This window comes from Corapipo altera, unplaced genomic scaffold (genome assembly GCF_003945725.1).
Source record: "Corapipo altera isolate COAL_440 unplaced genomic scaffold, ASM394572v1 146, whole genome shotgun sequence".
NCBI lineage: Eukaryota > Metazoa > Chordata > Aves > Passeriformes > Pipridae > Corapipo > Corapipo altera.
Window position 1 is genome coordinate 1,393,553 of NW_020884981.1, and position 20,891 is coordinate 1,414,443.

The 20,891-nt window shown below is 44.0% G+C and overlaps 1 protein-coding gene across 36 annotated transcripts in view; it reads left to right on the forward strand.

Moving 5' to 3' along the window:
* The window catches only part of MAPK8IP3 (mitogen-activated protein kinase 8 interacting protein 3), a 71,176-nt gene that overhangs the window by 30,647 nt on the left and 19,638 nt on the right, over positions 1–20,891 (forward strand). For 21 of the 36 annotated variants that reach the window (XM_027665845.1, XM_027665860.1, XM_027665846.1 and 18 more), the window contains 8 exons: positions 3,484–3,733; positions 7,480–7,582; positions 8,276–8,394; positions 12,726–12,737; positions 14,355–14,372; positions 16,716–16,773; positions 17,730–17,882; positions 19,264–19,345. In XM_027665845.1, the coding sequence (XP_027521646.1) occupies positions 3,484–3,733; positions 7,480–7,582; positions 8,276–8,394; positions 12,726–12,737; positions 14,355–14,372; positions 16,716–16,773; positions 17,730–17,882; positions 19,264–19,345 (795 nt within the window). Of the gene's footprint in view, positions 1–966; positions 1,068–3,483; positions 3,734–7,479; positions 7,583–8,275; positions 8,395–12,725; positions 12,738–14,354; positions 14,373–16,715; positions 16,774–17,729; positions 17,883–19,263; positions 19,346–20,891 lie in introns of those variants that run through there. The other 15 variants (XM_027665850.1, XM_027665852.1, XM_027665879.1 and 12 more) reach the window with 6 other exon arrangements.

Consider the following 20,891-nt stretch of genomic DNA (forward strand, 5'->3'; position numbering starts at 1 on the left):
CTTGCTACGGTGTAGTTCCTTAAGTGATCTCGTTGAGAACTTGTGAAAGAAGTTGAATGGGTCTCACTGGTAACCCAGCATCTGCATTGCAGGAGAATGCAGATAAATAGAAAAAGCTTTGATGTCCAAGTTCTGGTTATGGAGGGTGTCCTACCATGGGCAGGGAAGAAGTCCCACCCAGGGGTTTGGAACTAGGTGATCGTTAAGATCCCTTCCAACCCAAACCATTCTGTGATTTTATGATTGCTGACTGGATCGCTTAATGATTTGGTGGTGGTTGTGTCAGGCAAAAAAAATCCATTTCTGGTTCCTAGAAAGCTTTATGCAGATGTAGCAGTATGCTGCTCCTAATGTATCCTATGAGTATTACTGGGATTTGTGTTGGTGCTCGTTAGGGAGACTCAGAGTGGAATGCTGGGATAAAGCAGGCTAGATGGTATGGTGGAGCCAGGGAGCTTGTGCTGTGGAAGACTTGGATGAGGTAGTGTGTTATGGAGGCTTCCTGAGTATGAATACTTAAAGGGTGTGATTGACTGACTTGCTGGATTTGCAGTTTGAAATGGAGATTTTCCTCCTGCAAGCTTCTTGCCTGCTCTCTGACTGAAACGCTGTCTCTTAAATCCTCTGCATGACTGAGATCTCAGCAGTGTGGCTCATGCACCCCTTACCCCTTCTTCAGAGTTCTGATATTTTGCTGACGTCACTGCGCACACATGACTCACCTTCCCAGTATGTACCTGACTCTTCTGACTCGTTTTTCTTCTTCGTGGGGCCATACTATAGTTACATTTTAAGTGTCCTTGTTTATTTATTATTACTATTTTTTGTTTTAGTTGCTGTCATTATTTTATTTTTGCATTCAGCTGTACGTTTATTTTATACAGTGTTTTGGAGATGAAAGTTCTTAACATTTTTGTTTTTATGTACTATGCTTTCAGTGTTATAACCATACAGTTGTGGCTTCTCATGGTGACATATGACTGCTATGAATGTTGGGCCTTTGCAATGCATTTTGGAGGTCACTACTACACAGTTGATGTTTAGGAGGTTGACAGGTATGGCTGTAGGTAAGTGGTGGCTGTGGAGAGTATTCTTTGGGTGAGCTATGGGTTTTGGAGAATGCCTTCTGTGCTGTAGAGGACAGCTGTACTCTTAGTGCAATATTTAGCATTAACAGAGCAGTCAGACAATAGAATGGAGATACCAGCTCCATGAATGGAGATACCAACTCCACGCATGAAGATGAGCGTGTTGGTCATATTTATATTTGGGAGGAATTTCTCCAATGCAGGCTGTTAGGTTGATAAAGTACATTTTCTAGGTAAATATAAAACTCAGATCTATAACCAAAGAGTAAGTGTAAGACCAGGGTAATTTCTCATTGGTGTGCTCTGGGTGAGGGGCAGGTTATGCCAATAAACAAGAAGTTACAGGATATCTCTGTTACAAGTACCACCCTATAGACACTGGTGATCTAGGGGTTTTGAATGACATCTGGTTCATAAGAAGAAGGAATGACATGTGGACCCACGTGGGTGTCTCTTACTATGCTGAGGTGTTCCTGGACTTTGGTTATTCTCATAGACTCACAGTGGGTACAAGGGCATCCCTGAAGTCTTTCATCCAACAACAGTTTTGTTCGGGGAAAGAGGTTTCATGGTTGCACTTCACACTTGATACTCTTTGTCCCTTTGTACATCAGAAAGCACAGCAGGCAAACTGCCGTTGAGGTAGTCCAAGGCTTACTGTATCCTAGTTGTTCTCAAAAACCCCATTTGATTTTTTTTCTTTACATATTAGGAAAGTAGCTCCTGAACCAGGAATATGAAGTAGATGTGGGAAGTGTCATTTTCACATGTAGCAGCCTAAGTGCAAAGTCCTCATCTCAGTCTTGATGCTAAAACCAGCAAATGTGCGGGGAGACAGTTTGGGTATTCATGTGGGAATATGGGTGCTGTTTGGACTGAAAATGCAGAAACTCTACAAAACATAGATTGCATTTAATGGTAATGCCATTTAAAAAAACCTTAAATTTTCTATATAAATGCTCAAGTGCAATGTAAAACCTTTGGTTTCCATGGTGCAGTGTTCAGCAGGGCATTCTAAGATAAGCATATAGAGGCCAGTCTAATTAAAGGAAGATCTTAGTAAGATTCCAAATTAAAAAAAAAATATGGCTGCAAAGGGTTAAGTCACCATTTTTTTCAGTCTTCTCGCTCATCCCATTTTGGATTTTTTTGTTATGTTGTGAAAGTATTATTAGAACAAGGGAACGAGACTTCCAAATGAGTGAAGTGAAACAGTGTCACAGGTGGGGGGGCTCAGAGCAGCCTTGGAGCAGAATCAGGATCTCTGTAGTAGTTGCACAGGAGGTGGGAGGCCAGTGGTGAAGATGAAAGCTGGGTCTGGACGTGCAGGTTCTGAATGTCACTACACCCAATATCAACTCACTGTCACATATAACTCTCAGCATTAATTTTGTCACTTCCCTTCTGGCAGTAATTAGAGTGGGCTGCCATGAAGAGTGGGGAGATCTCATTTGGGTCTGGGAATGATCACAGCACTGGTCAGGACGTTCCTTGGCTGAGTGAAGCAGTGCTGCTTTAATTGACAAACACAGGTCACACTGTAAAACCCCACCAGAGCCTTAAAGCCTCCCTGTTTCTCAAGAGATAGTGGTACAAGAAATGGGGCTATAATGTCTGTAAACCCAAGAGCTGTTTTGCATATTCCATACTGGGAATCCATCTCCTCTGTTGATTTGTCAGCTTTTTGAATTCTTGGGTCTTGTCATCCTGCCATTTGGAAGTGGGAAACCACACCTATTTCTGCTGTGTTCTCCAGCTGGACCCATGCCTGGCTAGCTCTGCATAAGGTGGTTTGTGGACATAGGTCTCCTGTGCCAGCCAGGCCAGACCATCCCAGCTTGGTGTCTGCTTTGCTTCTGCAGTTTAGTGGCAAAACCAGTTTGCTGTTCTCTCATCCAGGTGTGTTGGTGGCTTACAGTAATGACATCAGCCAAGACTTCTAGGAGGCCACTTCAGATCCTTCCCAAGTGATAAGCGTGGTGCCTTCCAGCCCTGGAAAACATTGGCCTGGCTTGCCGCAAGTGCCAAAGCCCTTCAGCTTTCAGTGCAGTCAGTGTGAGCTGCAGGTGCTTTTCACTTGTGATAAGGCCATCTTTCCTGAGGTCACAAACTGGTGTGGTTTGTAAAGAGCAGTGTTCAGTCGTGAAGGAGGAAGGGTATCAGCCCTTTCACAGATGGGATTTGCTTGCTGAGTTCAGCACGAGAACTCGCTGCTTCACTGTGGTGGCAGTGCCCGGGGTCACCAGTAAGCACTGGGCATGTAGTGGATACAGCGAGCAAGAGCCATGCTCCATAATGCTTTCAGACAGCCATACCCCAACAAATGGGACATTAACTGAAATGTATAGCTGTGCTTTTCCCTTTCTGTTCTTCCCCCTCCCTGGAATTGCCACAGTGCCCCCAGGATGAAATGTCTGAATCTGGGCAGTCCTCAGCAGCTGCCACGCCGAGCACCACGGGAACCAAGTCCAACACTCCCACGTCATCCGTGCCCTCTGCTGCTGTCACCCCTCTGAACGAGAGCATCCAGCCCATCAGCGAGTACACCAATGGCACCACCAAGAGCAATAAGAGGGCACGAGAAAAGCGGAACAGCCGGAACATGGAAGTCCAGGTCACACAGGAGATGAGGAATGTCAGCATAGGTATGGCAGCTTGTCATTTTTGTAATCAACTTCCCAATGCTTGTGTGTCTCTGTTACAGGGAGAGGCTGGGTGACTGCACTGTAAGTATGGAATTTGAGGAAGCCTGACATGGAAGGTACATGAGTGAGGCAGGGTTAATTGGATGTTAGCAGTTTTCTCCGTAGCAAATTTTTGAAACATCAGTAATATAAATATTTCACAAATTCACGGGATGGGGACAGATTATTGAGTTCAGTGCCCTGCAGTGGCATTCATCCATGTTGTGGAACCTCTTTCATAAGCAGTCAAGTCCCATCTTAGGCTGAACTTTTGGGAAGCTGTTTCTGGACCTCATCCATGTGATAGTTAAAAGCTTATATTTAGTTTTCTCTCTGGATTTATTCATAAGTATTTTTATCCAGTTGTTCAAATGCCAAATTTTTCAGCTTAAATAATTATTTTCCTTTCTGTGTGTTTATCCCACACCCTGATGTGTTTAAAAATAGCAATTGTGTCCAGCTGGTTTTCTCAGATAAATGAGCTGATTCTTTTAGTTTCTTTCTCGTATAAGAACACCCCCAAATCTTTGGAAGTTACAGTTGTTTTCTGTCCACTTCCCAGAGTCCTTTAGTAATTTGAATTAATGATTTCTCATCAGGAAAACCATCACCTAAGCTTTAGCACCAGGCTGTTAAATAAATAAATGGTGTCATCATCATCATCATCATGGCTGGGCTTTGTGAATGAAGATTTGGGACAGGTCTCTACCCACGTTTATCACAAGCGCGCTGGTGGCTAAAAAGGCCAATACAAGACAGGCATGTCCGATTGCAAAAGGCACAGCAGAAAGACTCCTTAGGTGGTAAATTCTGCAAGGCACGATTCTTTCTGCATTGCCTTTTCTCCTCAAGGGTGATCCTGCGTGCTTTCTCAAACGCATCAGCAGCGTTATAGATAGTGTGTCTCCAGGTCTCCCAGTTGGAGGTCAGAGTAGATCAGTTATGTTGATCAATGTGGCCAAGGCTGAGATGTTGTTTCAGGGAGTCCTTGTATCTGCTCTTTGGGGCTCCTCTCATGCAGCAGCCGGTGGCAAGTTCACCGTAAAGTAAGATCTTAGGGAGGCAGTGGTCCTTCATCCTGGAGACATGCCCTGCCCATCGCAGCTGTGTTCTCAGCAACATGGCCTCAATACTTGTGACTGCTGCTTGTTCTAGAACAGATGTATTAGTCACATAATCTGACCAGTGGATGTTTAGGATTGTACGGAGGCAGCGTTGATGGAAGCGTTCGAGGAGACGCAGGTGGTGGCGGCAGATGACCCATGATTCAAATCCATATAAGAGAGTAGACAGCACAATGGCTTTGTAAACACTGATCTTTGTACTTTTCTTCAAGTGTTTAGTTTGCCAAACTCTTTTATGAAGCTTTCCAAAGGCACTGTATGCCTTTGCTAACCTGCTGCCTATATCTCCGTCAGTCTTAACTGTCCGAGGAGATGAGGCTGCCTAGGTAATTAAACTGCTGAACTGATTTGAGCTCTGATTCGCCAATGGTGATATGGGGATGAAGGAAGACTTCCTGAGGTGCCAGTTCATAGAGAACTTCTGTTTTCTTTAAACTGACTTCCAGCCCAAAGAGCTCAGCAGCGTCTGCGAAGCAGGATGTTAAACGCTGCAGAGCTGCTTCTGTGTGAGCGACGAGGGCGGCATCATCAGCATAGAGCAGCTACCGGACAAGATGGTTTAAGGTCTTGGTGTGGGCCTTCAGTTGCCTTAGGTGTAATAAATATATGGTGTAAATAAATAAATGGTGTAATAACATGATAAAAGGCCTTTTCTGTGCTGTTTAATGCAGCTGTGCCCATGCAGTGTCTGAGCAGATCTCACCCCAGGTTGTATTCAGACTTGCAGTGGCCATCAGAAATGAGAAGTGAATTGTTTTACAGGTCGTGAACTTAACATAGAAAAGGACTGTAAGAGTAGCTGAAGGTCACTAAAAAAATCTACAGAAGCACAGAGATGAACATAGGTCTCTCAGGTTGGCATCTGAACTAGCTGATCATCTTTTTTCCCAAGTTATTACTTGGAAAGCAGAAGTTATAACTGAGTTATTACTAAAGCAAAAATTCCTCTGCTAACATTCACAAGCTGGTTCCTAACAAATTAAAACTATAAACCAGCATATAACATCTTTTGCTGTAGCACTGAATGAGAACTGCTGTGACTGAGTCCCAGTCTGTATTTTCCTGAGGGGGTCCCAGGGTCACAAATGTCCATCTGCCAGAAACTAAGGTAGTTGTCTGTAGAAACATACAGGTTCTGCACAACCAGATGTTAGATTGTGTTCTGGCTGTGATCCTGGCCAAGGCAAGGTCATGCAACACTTGTATCAGAGAAGCTAAGCATGGATGTCAGTAATTTGGATGCCCTATAAATACCCTGATTTTTACAGTTGCTGCTTTACAGGCTTGTTTACTATCAACAGCTTTCTTGGGTCAAAGTCATCTCTCTTCTGTATCTGTGCAATTGTGAGGTCACTGTGCATGTGGAAGCTTTTTTCCTTGGTGGAAGTATGATGTTGTGGGATCTGCTCAAGGCAGACAGTTGTGTCTTTCCTGCGTGTTTTGCATATTCAACCTTTCAGCTGTGTTTCTCATGCCCAAAGCAAAATCAGCTCTCCCTGCTGAGAAGAAACTCACATACTTGAATTTTAATTATGTATTTTATACATCTGTAATTAAAATGTCTGTCAGTGATGCATGTGCCTTAGAGCTGAGCTACTGAAAAGGGTACTCAAAGGTATTTGCAGAAAAGCTTCCCAGCTTGATAAAATAAAGCTGAGAAAGGCGGTGTTTGTGTGAGACCTGCTGGGTGTGGATGCCTTGCTTTGGCAGCAGATCCACATCATGCTTTGTCGTGTGTGGATCAGTGCACAATGTGTGCACTGAAATCAGTGTGGATTTGGTGCACAATGCCGGCCTGAAAGAATCAAATCAACACTCCAGTTGTCATGGGCTGTGTATATTTGCTACTGAGACCATTTGGAAAGGTGAAAAATTTCCCATCTAATGTCGTTGAGGGACTAATGTAATTCACAAATTAGGTCCTTAAGCCTTCAGGAATCCCTTGTGTGAACAGGAACTGTGTTTGTGTTTGTGTTTCTTGTTTAGAGTAGGTGCAAGTCTGAGCTTTTGAAGAGTTTGGTATCCAATAAATGAGATCTAACAAGAGGAAGAATTTCCTTATTCTTTAAATACTGGCTTGAGGCTGTAGATTATGCAGAATCCAGAGCAGATTTCATGTATCGATTTGAAGTGAAATTTCACCATAATGGGTATCTAAACCACTGTAGACTTGAGAATTTGTATAGAAAAATTGTTTCTAGTAAAACTAAATAGTGGCAGTTCCTAACAACAGTAACCTCTATGAAGCTGTACAGAAAATCACTGTCTTGCCCTCCATCTCAGCAAATGCTGCATGGAAGAGTTTTTACTGGCAGATAAAAAGGGTTTTTTGGAATTTACTTCAATGAACGAAGTATTTCTGCTTATCCCATTTTATTGGGTATTCAGGGCAATGACTTTGGTGATTCTCTGTTATGGTGGGGGTGGGGAGATGCTTATGATGTTCCTGCTCTGTAATTGTGCCTTCAGCCACTTTCTGTTCTGATTTTCAAGCCTCGATATTCAAAGCTGTAAAATTCCCTTCAAGAAACACCATCCTGTGAAAGTCCTGATCCTGTAGATGACATGTACTATCTTACCTAGGGATGGGCAGCAGTGATGAGTGGTCCGATGTCCAGGACATCATTGACTCTACTCCAGAGCTGGACATGTGTCAAGACCCCCGCCTGGAACGCACGGGTAGCAGGTACTGCTTGTGACTTTTCCCTGTGTGCTCTGTCACTTGGCTTCACAAAGAGCGAGGAACAGATTCTCTGGCTCACACTGAGCTCACAAGGCAGCTGTTTGACATAGTTCTGCCTAGTGTCACTGTCAGAGGTCCTGACCTGCTTTGGGTTCTCCAAAAAGGCAGATGCCTGCTGGTGATCTGCAGCAGGATCTGTCCAGCTGACCCAGGACTTCGCTTGTTTGCCTTGCTGGGTCAGGGAGGACGGAGAGATGATGGAGCAACAGAAGGTTCAAGACAAGCAAAGAGGACATGAGCGTAAGCTCTCAGGAAGAGGGAAGAGATACATTTGTCTAATAAGAGTTTAGTTCTGAATGCCATTTTAAAACCTCAAGCTTTTTTCAATTTTTATTTTTTCAAGTGTTTGAGGAGAGAGGCAAGGCTGTCCCACAAGAGAGGACAAGCAGAGGTAACCCCAAGCATCCCAGTCCTGCAGGCTCTGAGCAGGGAGAGCAGAGCACTGGTAGTGGGTTCTGTCAGCAGACAAGGCAAGGGCAATTGTGACCCATAAGTGCACGGAGGACTTCAATGGAGTTTTCAGAAGAATCCCATGATGAACATGTGGAATGTGCTCTCAGGCTTTTGATTGCGACGTTTGAGCTTAAATGTTGCCAGGTAACAAGATTCCTTCTGTTTTTTTGCTTCCAACAACAGCCCAACACAGGGGATTGTGAACAAAGCATTTGGCATCAACACAGACTCCCTGTACCATGAACTGTCCACAGCTGGGTCCGAGGTCATTGGAGATGTTGATGAAGGAGCAGATCTGCTAGGTAAAACCTTGCTAGAACCATTCTCTTTTCTCTGGTACAATGACAATATAATAAGCTTCCAGAAACACTTAAATTCTCTTTTTTTTTCCAGAACTTGGTTGTTTAGCTTTTTAAAAAATGCCTGGAAGTTGAGATAAATGTGACTGAAGCATGTACCTGCAATACAGTAACACTCACTTAGAAAATAACCTCAGCTATTGGGTATCTTTTATTTGTGTTGTCTTTATGTGCATAAGTTATTTTTCTGTAAGATACTCCCAGACAAATAGTTTGAAGCCAAAATTTGCTCCTTCTGCCCCAAAAATTGCTCCCCTCAGTAATTTTGTACTTGGAATAAACTGTTTGAAATTTGTAAGAAAGTAACTCCTCTGTTTAAGTTTTTGAAGTTTATGTGGAAATATTGTGGTCTGTAATGCAATATTTACTCTTTTACAGTCTGTCTAGGACATGTAGTAACTTTTTAGGCTGGTTTTGAAAGTGTTTGTAATACCTGCAGCTGGGCTGTGTTCTATGTTCCTGACTGGGACTCTGCAGCAGTCAAAGAAGCAGCTTTGCCTCAGGGAGCACTCTGAGCCCTCTCCTTACATTTTTTATCAGACTCTTGAGTATCTAGACCTTAATTTCTGACAGAATTTAAGCATGTTCTTAATTCCTGCTGACTCTTTTCCTGCATCAGGACAGTACAAGTGGTCTTTGAATGCTCAGGTGAAACAGGCAGCTGACGGAGTTTGTAACTGTGTATCTCACCTTCCACCTTACTGCTGAGCTTAAGGAGTCTTAGGAGACACCAGGACTCCAGCAACATGCCTTCTGTGCACTTGGTAGCAAGAGATCTGATTTGAAAGTGAACATTTCCTTTCTGGTGATTACCAATGTAGAGCTGCTTAAGAATAATCTTGTAAGATTGCTTCTGTATATGTGTCCAGAACAGGATGGGCTGAATCATGTCACACATTTGCACCAGCTCACCTTTGCAAAAATTAGGAAGGTACTTGCATCAACTTTGATGTGTCTTGTATAAGGACCTTCTAAAAGAGTATGTTTCTGCAGAGGGGGTAGATTTTGCCCTTTTCACCCAAAACTTAACCTTGAAGATGTGGACTGAAGACTGAAAAGGAGGTTAATACAAAACTTCTTACTTCATCTAAGACAAATATCTGTGAAATTGTTACTATTCTAGGCGATAGTGTGACTGGAATGTAAGAACGAGATCCAGACCGCTGTCAGAATGCTCACAATAGCTTTTTGATATTGATAGGTTTGGGTTGATTTTTTAAATCATGATGCTAGTCCTGCAACATGCAAGAGAGGCCTTGTGCATGGGTTGATGACCATGGCCTGAAGCATCAAATCATTTATTGTTTCACCTGTAACTCAAGATTGCCAGAAGAAAAACATCTGTAGAAGACTTAGGATGAACACACAGGCTTTCTCTGCCTGCAGTGATGGGAGCCAACATGTGCAGATACTTACAAAATTAAGTATTTTAAAGGAAAAGCAAGATTTCCAGGTTTGAGAATCCTCTGGATGATAGCAGCCATTGCGGAAGGGCTGGGGCTCCTGCTTAAAGAGAAGGTTGACAGTAGGAACTACCTGTGATGGTTAAAGCTTCCTCTCTCTACCTGCTGTGGAATGGATTTTGGTTAGCCAGCTCCTTACATTATTGGGACTTCTCTTCCTAGCAGAATCAAAGCACTAAACCCACAGATAATCTTGTCACTGACTATCTATTTTATCTTGGTGCTCAAGTGCTTCCTTGTCAAGGAGTGTTTGGTTGATTCTCTGACTCTCTCCACTAATAACTGTGCCAACTGCTGCTTTCCTTCTCCCCCCAGAATGACTGGGGCATCGGGGTTATTGGCTTGAAAGAGTTACTGTTCTGGAAAATTGCTTGCTTGATGTATGAATTGCTTTGGACAATGAATTTGTCTCCCACTTTGGAAGCCTGCCTTCTGGGAATCCACTTTCCTTTGGGATTACCCTGTAGCCTGACCCAGTAATCAGGGAGAAATGCAGACTGTTGTTATCGAAAAACCAAAGCTTTTAGCTGCCCAAACCTTGCAACGTTGTTCACCGCAGTCTCAGCTAAAGAAGCTTCTCCTCTTCCAGCTGTAGGGCTGCCCAGAGACTTCAGGGTGGTGAGATGTCTGTTGTTTGGCAGTTACCACTTGCAATAAAAATGTACAAAGACTTTGTTGAACGGGGCCTATGTAAGTGTGGGCCCTGAAGATCACGGTGTGGCTTACGAGGAGGACATTTCTGTGCTGGTACCATTTCTGGCTTAGGCAGAGCAGCAGAACCCTTGCAGGTGATCCCATGGCAGGCCAGCAGAATGGGAAGGCTTCTTCTGATTCCTTTTCAAACCTGGGAGATGGACTGTGCCTTTTTTTTGTGCGAAACATTGATCTAATTAATCCTTTTGCTGAGTTTTGGCTACTGACTCTGTGCACAGAAAAGCGTTCTTTAAAATGAACACACGCGTTGCCGGGTTGTACAAAGGGAGGAAGCACAGAGAGATCTCGGGGTCATGTCTCTCAACAAGAAATGAGTCTGGTACTTTTTTTTTTTGCATTGCACAATAGAAAGCATAAAAGAAAGTCTGGTAGAGGTGTAAGCAAAGGGCTAGATCATGGTGCTGACAAATCTGTCAACATTATCCAAAATTTTGCCTTTTCTGTTAGATAGAATGTTCTCTCTTTGTGCTGTACCTTTTGAGTCTGAAGAGACACTGAGGAAATGGTGCTTTATGAATGTCATGTAAGAAACAAGATCCACAAGCTGAAAGAGTTCTCTCTTGGTCATATTTGGAGCTCACTTCTCTCTATAAATCAAATGAATTAATGAATTTAACCCCACCTAAGTGAAGGCTTAATACTTCCTCCAGTCTCTCAAAACTTGGCAATCAATCTGCAAAGCATTTTCTCTTTTTTTGTCTCAGTTTCTTAAAGAAAGAGAAATCTCATTAAAAGAGGACCTTAAAAACAGGGCCTACAGAAATTACCCTTGACAAGTGTCTGGCAGGCAAGTCTGATTCTGGAATGGAAAAATCCCATTTATTCCTTCTGGATATCTGCAAAGTGGCCAGCATCTCCTGGTACAAAACTGGCATTCTTCATTGCAGTTTTCAAATATAAAATGACAAATGAAACATATGAGTTTCCCCTCCACTCTAATACAGCTTTACATACATGAATTTGGATAGGAAGTATTCTCAAGAAAAATGTGGAGTGAGAACAATCATTTACTAGTGGTAGTTGGGGACCAAATTCCCTTCTTTCTCCTACAGCCTTAGGAGCACTGAGTTGGCTGTTTTCCTGCATATTCTCTTGTTAATCACAGGTTCTTACCTCCCAATCCTGGGTAGGCTTCCCTTATCCCATCTCCCCCTTCTCCCAACCCCCCTTGTATCAGCTCCCCCTTCTTGCTCTTCCCTATATCCCAGGTGTTTTGGGTCACAGAGGAGCACTATCAGTTTAGTTGTGCTCAGTGGGCAGGTCATTTACTGTGAGGGTGGTGAGCAGGTTGCCCAGAGAAGCTGTGGCTGCCCCATCCCTGGAAGTGTTTAAGACCAGGTTGGACAGGGCTTGGAGCAACCTGGGCTAGTGGAAGGTGTCCCCGCCCATGGCAGAGGGGGTTGGAATGAGTTGATCATTCAGACCCCAACCCATTCAATGATTCTATGATTCAGGTTTAGGATAACCAACTATGTTTGCTTTGGAAATTAAAGAACAGGGGGTCTGTGATAAAGACAGAAATGCTGCCTTGTTAGCAGTAAGTGTCGTATGCAGAAGTTGAAATGAGATTATCAAACCGAGTCCCAGCACTGCAAAAGGGTTTTAAATGCAACTAATTGTCTTTTGCAAGATGAAGTGTCACTGCAGAGCACAGTTATTATTAGAGGATCTAGTTGTTAAAATCACAAGAGGAGGGGAAAGTGAGAGGTAGTGGAATGAGCTGTTGAGCGTTTAGTGGTACATGACAAAGTAAAGAGAGGATGAGAAAGTAAAGGTTTACCCAATCCAGGAAGATGTGATTGCCTGGGATCCACGTCCGGAAAGCTGGCGGTAGCTGAGCTGTGTGGTTGCAGTCGTACCACAATTTACCTTCCCTTGGGTTTCTTTTTTTTTTCTGTCCTGTATGTAGAGTCATGCCATCAACAGCCATGGCAGGTCCTGTCCTTACTATTTCATGCCTTTTGACATTGAAATGGCTGAATCATTGTTAATTTTTTTTGAACAAAATTTTGATTTTGTTGGTTTCAGTCACTGATTGATCCTTTTTCACTTCCTTTTTCCCTTGTCTCTCTGTGCTTCGCTGGACATGGCGCGTAGGGGAGTTCTCAGGTGTGTATCTCCTGCTCAGTTCCCTTTCTTGTTTCTTTTCTCCTGGTTGAGGTCGGATGATGTGGTATACACGTGTGATACTCCCCTGCTCTTGTCCAAACACAGTTGGCTTTGCAGACTTCTCCCACCTCGCCTTGCTTTGTTGCCTCACACTGGTGGGTCCCCACAGCGGGAGGTCCCTGCTCTGCTCACACTCCTGCTGCCTTTCAGCCTGCTCTCCTAGCGTGGCTATGGGCAGGTTTGCTCCACAGTGTCATCACAATGACCTGTCACTCGAGGTCTCGGGGCTCAGATGGCTTTTTTTTTCTGCCAGGAGGGGTGCTTGTAGCAGAAGTTGGGTGGGGACAGGCGGAGTGAAGGTCCCATTGTCCTCTCCTCCTCACTGCGCTGTGAGGAGTCCCTCCCTATGCCAATCGCTGTAGAGGTTACCTGGTGAATACCAGCCCTCTTAGGGTATAGTGGTAGTGACATTAAAGACTCTTTCTTGATGGATTAGAGTGGCAAAGCTTCTGTCTTTCTGGCAGGAGTTGGGTGATGGCTCATCTGTCACTGATAGCTCTGTCCTTTGTTTGGAGAAGGTGCTTGCTGCCCTAGGGCCATCCTCTGCACTGTCCTGTAAAACACACTTGGGCCCTTATGTGATTTCAGTTGATGTCAAGGGGAGCTCTCTTGATTTCAGTGTAAACTGGGTGAAGTTTTCCCTGTGGTGACCTGGCAGCTGCAGTGGTGTGATGAGGTGTGCAATGAGCTCTGCTCCATCCCTGTGCCCGGCACTGCTCTCTGAGGGCTCTGTGATGGTACAAAGAAAGGGACAGCATCATCCTTTCTTTTCATTCAAACTGCTTTTACCGTAAGCCACTTTTTTTGTGGACATTCCTCAGAAAACCTCCCACTGAAGTGGAGTTGGAGTTTGTTGCAGTGTGGAGACGGATTTGGGCCTTTTTAGGCCAGATTAAAGCTTTGATACTCACCCTCTTTTAGTTTTCCTCCCTGCCACTGTCCTTCCCTCACCCTGTTCATAATGTCTGTTGACCTGCCTTTGTTGCGGTGATGGGAAACTCAAGGATGTGTCATACAGGGGAAATGATGAAGATGGAATAAGCAGATGAGGTCATCTCAAGCTCGTCCTGACATCTGTTGCAATACGACATGGGGTGATGGTTTTAAACCAGAAGTGGGGAGATTTAGATTATATATAAGGAAGAATTTTTTTACAATGAGGATGGTGAGGCCCTGGCACAGGTTGCCCAGAGAAGCTGTGGCTGTCCCATCCCTGGGATTGTTCAAGGCCAGGTTGGACAGGGCTTGGAGCAACCTGGGATAGTGAAAGGTGTCCCTGCCCAAGGCAGGGGGTTGCAATGAGGTGGTCTTTAAGGTCCCTTCCAGCCCAGACCATTCTGTGATGCTCTCAGGTGGAAGTCCCTGTTAGGTCAGGCTGCAGTAGAACAAGATTACTTTCTCACGTGTGCTGGCACCACACATTGTACACGTGCTGATGAGCTACTCTGTTTGCTGTTTACAAACTGGTACTTAACGGCTGCTTTTCTTTCTCTTCCTTTCTTCCCCTTTGTCCCCATCTCTTTCTGTTCCCTTTCTCGTATGGGATGGCTCTCATAGTACGGGATGATTTCTTTGGTAAGGCGAAGGCCTTTTTTCTTTTTTATTTTTGTCCTTTTTTTTTTCACATGCATTTTTTTCCAAATTCCTTCCATTCACTCACCATCCCTCCATATGTCTTGCATTACCTTGGTTTGTTTTTTTGTGGTGGTGGCATCACCTCTCCAAGAAGCAGGATGCAGCTGCTCTGTAGAGGTGGTTTGGGGATTCTCCTCTGTGCCATGTAGTTGATTATCCGCTTTGATGCTTCACACTGTTTGCCTGGCTGTGGGAGGAGGATGGTGTAGGATGAGCTCTGTTACACAGGGCTCTGCCCAGATCTCTCTTCCCTTTGCTCCACACCACAAAGGGGTGAAGAGTCCTTTTATAGTCACTCCACACTGGGTTTTCTTCCCATGAGCAGGGCTGTCCCACTACAGCCTGCGCAAGGAAGGTTATCTCACAGTGCCCATTCCACAGCTCTGGGAGGCTTCATCCAGTTCTTTATTGCCAGACCAGCCTTTCAGACCTCTGGCTGGTTAAAGCATTGGGTTGTCACTGTGTCACACCCAAGTAAGGTAGAAGCTACGATGAGGATACTGATGGAACGCTGTGTTCTGGCATGATAGCTCATCCTCTTTCCCAGAATTCCTTTCTTTCCCAAAAACAGCTGCAGAGAGGGATGTATGACTCAAGAATGGGAAGGAAGATGATTTAATCCAAAAAGATGGGGATGATCTATTTCCCTTGATGTCCCTCAACACCTGTAATGTCCTTGTGCCAATTTAATGCCTTACAGGCTAAATATTTTTTTGATTGTTTGTAGAGTCACTTAAAATTAGCAAGAAAATAGTGTAATAAACAGATGACTTCTGAGTCTTCTGACCAACAAGCAGCATGCCACAAAAAAATGGGCTATAGATCCTTCACCTTACCAACCCAAAATACTCTGCAGTTTGCACTGCAGTTAGTGTTTCCCACTTTTGTGCTGTTGGAATATTCTTTGACACAGCATCCAAAGAACACATTGCCTGAAACATCAAAGTGATTAATTATCTGTCTACTAATTTTTTCAAAAATTCTTTGAAAATGCTACTTCTTACTCATTCTTGCTGGGAATTTGCTTTTGCCATCATAAATTCATCCCATTTAACTGTGGGAAGAGGATCTGTATGTTGGAGTGTTGTGACGTGTTCTCACTTCTCATATGCTGCCATGTTCCTCTAACTTTCATTTACTTAAAATTTGTGGTTTTTTAAATTTTCTCGCAAATACTAATTAATTAGCAAATGAAGTTATCATGAAAACTGTTGATGTCTTTGCTATGAAGGAAGAGGTAGTTCAGAGGGCAGGACAAGGAGCACTGCAGCACAAACACTGATGGTGGGCGAGACTTCCTCATGCTCTGGGACCCATGGTGAGATACGAGCTGCACCGCTCAGCACTGTCCCCCAACAGGGAGGGACCTCTTTGCCTTCAGCTCTCAGGTGGCCTCCATCCCCCTCTGTAAGGCAGAAGCTGACCCTGGGACTCAGCAAGTCCCTGGCAGCAGGAGACAACCCAGATATGCTTTTGGTCCCTAAACTCCTTTGGTTTTATGAACTACAGAATTTGGCCTTCACTCTTAGCCCCAGATTTGTCAATGTTCTTGTAACCCAGTCCACAGATTGCAGCTGTACGTGGGTGCCCAAAGGCAAGTGCAGAGTGTCTGGTGTAGGTGTTGAGTGTGGATCTGAAGTGATGGGACTGAGACTTCACATTTTAAACATCTGTGAGAAAGCTGTTCAAGGTAGATAGAGCAAGGGACAAGCTGCAGTCCTATTAAAATTGCTCTAGCAGAAGGCTGGTAATGGAAAGCCTTTCGTGTGCATGAAACTGGTCACAGTCACGATCCCAAATCTGTACTGAGAAACAGAAAATTTGGCTAATACTAGGAAAGGAAAAAAATCACTGGTGTGCAGATCAGGACAGCAACTTGAGCAGTGTTCTGCTGTCCTTTGTGAAAAACCCCTGAACTCTACCTTTTTTCTCTGAGGAATGATAAAAAATGTTTGCTATAGATGATGGCTGAACCAGGAGTTACCACCTTGACTGCCCTGATTGGTGTTAGGGAAGCTCTCCCCTCTGTCCCTCTCAAGGAGGTCTGTGAAGGTCAGGATGAGAATCTAGTTCTGAATTTGGGCTCTTTACAGGATACATGGGTGTCTTTGCTGGTGTTGTTTGGTCATTCAGTGAGAGACACTCCACTCTCCACACAGGACACAGGAGCCTAGGGAAGCCTAACAAAGGTGATTTCTCTTCCTCAAGCATGAGTCAGGCAGTGCTACAAAAGCTTCATGTTTCTAAGAGAGCAGATGAAAACTGCCTGGCCTTTCTTTTCAGGAATGGGCAAAGAAGTGGGGAATCTGCTGTTGGAAAACTCGCAGCTGCTGGAGACCAAGTAAGGAACTGTCACATTCTCTGATCTGCCTGCCTGGTTATAAATAAGGTGTCATCTTGAAGTAGGTCTTGGCCAGAACTCCTACCTCACAGGGGCTCGCTTGTTTCTCTGATGGGTTCTCCTGAATACTTGTTCCTTCTGTTGTAGAAGAGGAATTGCTCTCCTGAGCTATTTCCTAACCGTTTCCTTTCTCCAGGCACTTGGGAGAAGCCTCTGGGCATGTGCTGGTAGGGGCTGATGCCATCTGAGATCGATGGCAAGCTTTAAATTAACTTCTGTGGGAATCCAGTTGTGGGTCTGAGCCTCTGTGAGGATGTTTCTGTTCATAAGTTTTTATTTGCAAGGTTTGTTCTTTGAAAAGAAAATTTTGTGAGAGAAGAGTTCTCAAAGATTTCATGGTTGATAGAGGAGAAGCAGACAACGTAATGGAGTTAGTTTTTGAGAAAGGCTGGCAAACGAGCTACTAAGGCTGAACAGCCAGGAAAGAGAAGACAGAGTATTTATTCGCAGGAACTGTGATAGGAAGTTGCTGATTTTATAATTTTAAGATATTTTGGAGCTGATTGGAAATGCATATTTCTATTGCCATTGACCACAATTATCCACAATTGCAGATGGCAGGAGTTTTGAAAGGCGTGTTTCAGACCTTCATTCTGTCAAAAATAGATTTGAACTTTACACAGGTAATAGGTTACCCTACATCTGCCTTCTGCAGTGTTTTGCCATCTTCTGAAGGAGAGTCAGGATACAGGAATGGACAAACCTCATCCTGACCAATTGTGGTGATTTCTGTCTTCACAAAATTTGATCTCACATGAGTTAGAGCTGGACTGAATTGTTAAATGCACTCATTTCAACTTGTCCTTGTAGTGTCTGTGACTTTAGTTTAAGGTCTGTTTTATGGACAGCTTCTGGTTTGGAGCATTTTTGCTTATTTTACCTTTCACACCTTTAAGAAATGCTTTGAACGTTGTGAAGAATGATTTGATTGCCAAGGTGGACCAGCTGTCTGGGGAGCAGGAAGTGCTGAAGGGGGAGCTGGAAGCAACAAAGCAGGCCAAAGCCAAAATAGAAACCAGAGTCAAGGAGCTGGAGGAGGAGCTGAAGAGGTGAGTGATTACCCCCCTGCCCCAGGCAGCTGAGAGTGAGGAGTGCTAAACCCACCTCCTCTGTTCATTTGACTCCGTTTCACTCATGGGATTAGCATTGGCATTCCAGGGTACCTTACAGAGTAGGACAAAGCTGATGGTAGGTGGCTGAGATATTTTTAGCATTGCATTGTTTTTATTGGATTGAAATGGATTATTGAACCTTAGAAAACCAGAATTTTCCTCCCCAGAATTAGGATTCTGCAGCAGCAACTTCAAATCCAGGCTTCCTGGAGCGGAGCTTTAAGGGTTTCAATTTGCAATTAAAAAACAAAAAATAAAAAAAAAAGGGAATTTCAAACCCAATAGTTTTGAAGGAAACTGCCAAGAGCTTGATCCTTGTAGTATCCAGGATAGTTCTGAGAGAAGTGAATGCCCATTCATTTACTGAAAGAGCTCATGCAGAGTTGCACAAGCAATATTTAAATGCCTGTGTTGATAATTGTTTCATTGCTTCGGTTAAGAATGAGACGAGGCAGAAGATATTCTAAAGTTCGATACAGGAAGATCCCACTTCTTATTTTCCTCTCACACAAGAGAAACCAAAGCCTGAATGCCCAGCAAAGCCTGGGATGGTTTCACATCCCTATACTAAGGCTGCCTCCCAGGGCTCAGAACAGCACGGTTCCATTGTAGCTGTCTGTGCATGACTCTGCAGGAGCTCAGGGCATAGGGCAGGATTTGTTCTGCAGCTGAAATCTGGAAGGTTCTGTAGTCTGAGCTCAGAATCACCAAGAATAACACAGACTGGTATCTTTATTGTTCAAAATGTCTGAAATGAAAGTAGTCTTGCAAGCAGGCAGATTTTTTAAATGCCTTTTGAGTCTCATAATGTGGGAGTTTAAAAAAATTAAAAGCACTCAAATACTTTAAGTATTTTTTAATCAGGGATTTGGTGTTCTCTTCTTTACCATTTTGGCAAACTGTCCTTCACATTAAGGGCTTTTTTCACTGCACTGAATCACACAGAATCACATTGAAACCAGAAGCAGCCCAGAAGAAGCACTTAAGCCAGCATTTTCCCATGTTCTCATCAAACATTTGAACATGAATTATGGTTCAGAAATAGTAAATGGCTGGATCATTCCAGTATTTTGGTGCTCACAGCAAATGTTTGAAAGAAGCGGGGTGATGCTGGTGAAGCTGTTCGGAGACTCACGCTGCAAGAGGGAGGGAAAATACCAGAGAAGCATCTCGTAATTTGTACATCTGGTTTGAGATCTCTCCCTTGTGATGGATATAGCCAGACCTTCCCATAGCTGGTTCTCTTCCTAAACTTCCTCTGGGCCAGCCGTGGTGTGGTGTCACTTGCTGGTTTGATCCCTTTCTTCCTGTTTCCTAGAGTGAAATCCGAAGCCATTGTTGCCCGACGAGAGCCCAAAGAGGAGGTGGAGGATGTAAGCAGCTATCTCTGTACAGAATTGGTATATGACATTACTAAAATGCCTGTGGGGAAAGGGGGTTGATATACTTACCTGTGTTGCTTCATATGTATGTCCTGAGATGCAGATTGATGTGCCTTTGTTAGTGATGAGGGCAAGGTTGGTGAACAAGTTGTGGCTGATGACCATGAAATACATCTTCATACAAGTTCAGAAGCAGAACGTGGCCCAGCAGAGCAGCCGACCCAGTGGCAGTAGCACTGTGCAGGATGTGGCCTCTGCAGCCCGATGCCAGAGCAGTGCCCTGCTCAGCACCGTCCCATTGTATCTGCTTCTCCTAACTTGGAATTAAACTCTAGTGTGCAGTGGGGTTCCACTCAGGTGTTACGCCTATCAGGCTTCTCCAGAAGAGCCTGTCCCCATGCTGGCAGTGAAGCTGTAGCCGTGAGGACATGGTGCAGTGAAGTCCAGGTTATACAGCCAGCCTTGCAGCAGTGACTGCCACCTTGTCTTAGTGCTGCAGCACTGTTTTGCTTGTTAATTCTTTTCCAAAAGCCACTACTGCCTGATACAGAATACAGAGAGAGAAGATTCATGGGCTGTTCTTCTAGCATAGCTCTTCAAACTGTTTTGACTGGGATAGAGGCTTTTCAACAAAGACCAACTGTGACCGAAAAAAAAGGCAAACCAAGCAGTAACAGAGATTTTCCTTGTACGTGTCCCTGCTGGGACAGGGAATTCGATACAGTGCTTGTCAGTGTTACTGTGTTCTTACTTGTACGACATATCAGAGGAGGTTCAGTTCTAAGCCTAAATCTCTTGACTTAATTGGGGTGAACTTGGTCTGTTGAGAATTTAGGCAGATGGGAACATTTTCAAGTTGTGCTGGTGAGCTGCTGAAGAGAGCTGGTTGTTTTTTCAGCTGAACTGACACAAGGTCTGTTTTTTCATTTAAATTTTAAAAATAATTGATAAATTCCTTTTCATTTATACAGTTCTTGTTTTGACCGGTCATAGAGGTTTGATTCAAAGTTCAAGGAGGGTGGAGATGGAATTGGTTAATTTAATTAGTTAATAACGAATTGGTAATGAGAGCTGTTCTAGCTCTCTGTAGCACTCACCAGTCAGGCTGAGCTTGGGAATTGCCACAGTCTAGCACAACCCAGTGCCACTCCCTAGTAATGAGTTCCCAAAATCCTTGCAGTCTTTTTCTGGGCAGATATTTTTCCCAATTTAGCCTCATTGTTCTTATTTTCCACTCCTTAAAAGAGACAGACAGAATCTCATTCCTGTTTTTGCCAACCCAAAGCCACCTGTGCCCTCATTAGAAGGTCAGGTTGTGTCACCAAAGACGAAAAGGCCTTTCCTTAGTTTCCTGTGTCCTACCTTTATCCATCTGTACTAACAGAATACCTCCTCTTCCAGTCCTCCTGAGGGGACAGATGGCATTATGTGGTGCTCCCTGCTGCTTGTGACTGGCTTTGCTAATGGATTAAAACTTTGGTTTCCAAACTTCTGGACCAACGGACCACTGGCAATTCTCATCACTCCTTGTAGACTCTGAAAGCACCGTGCTGGCAATAGTCCT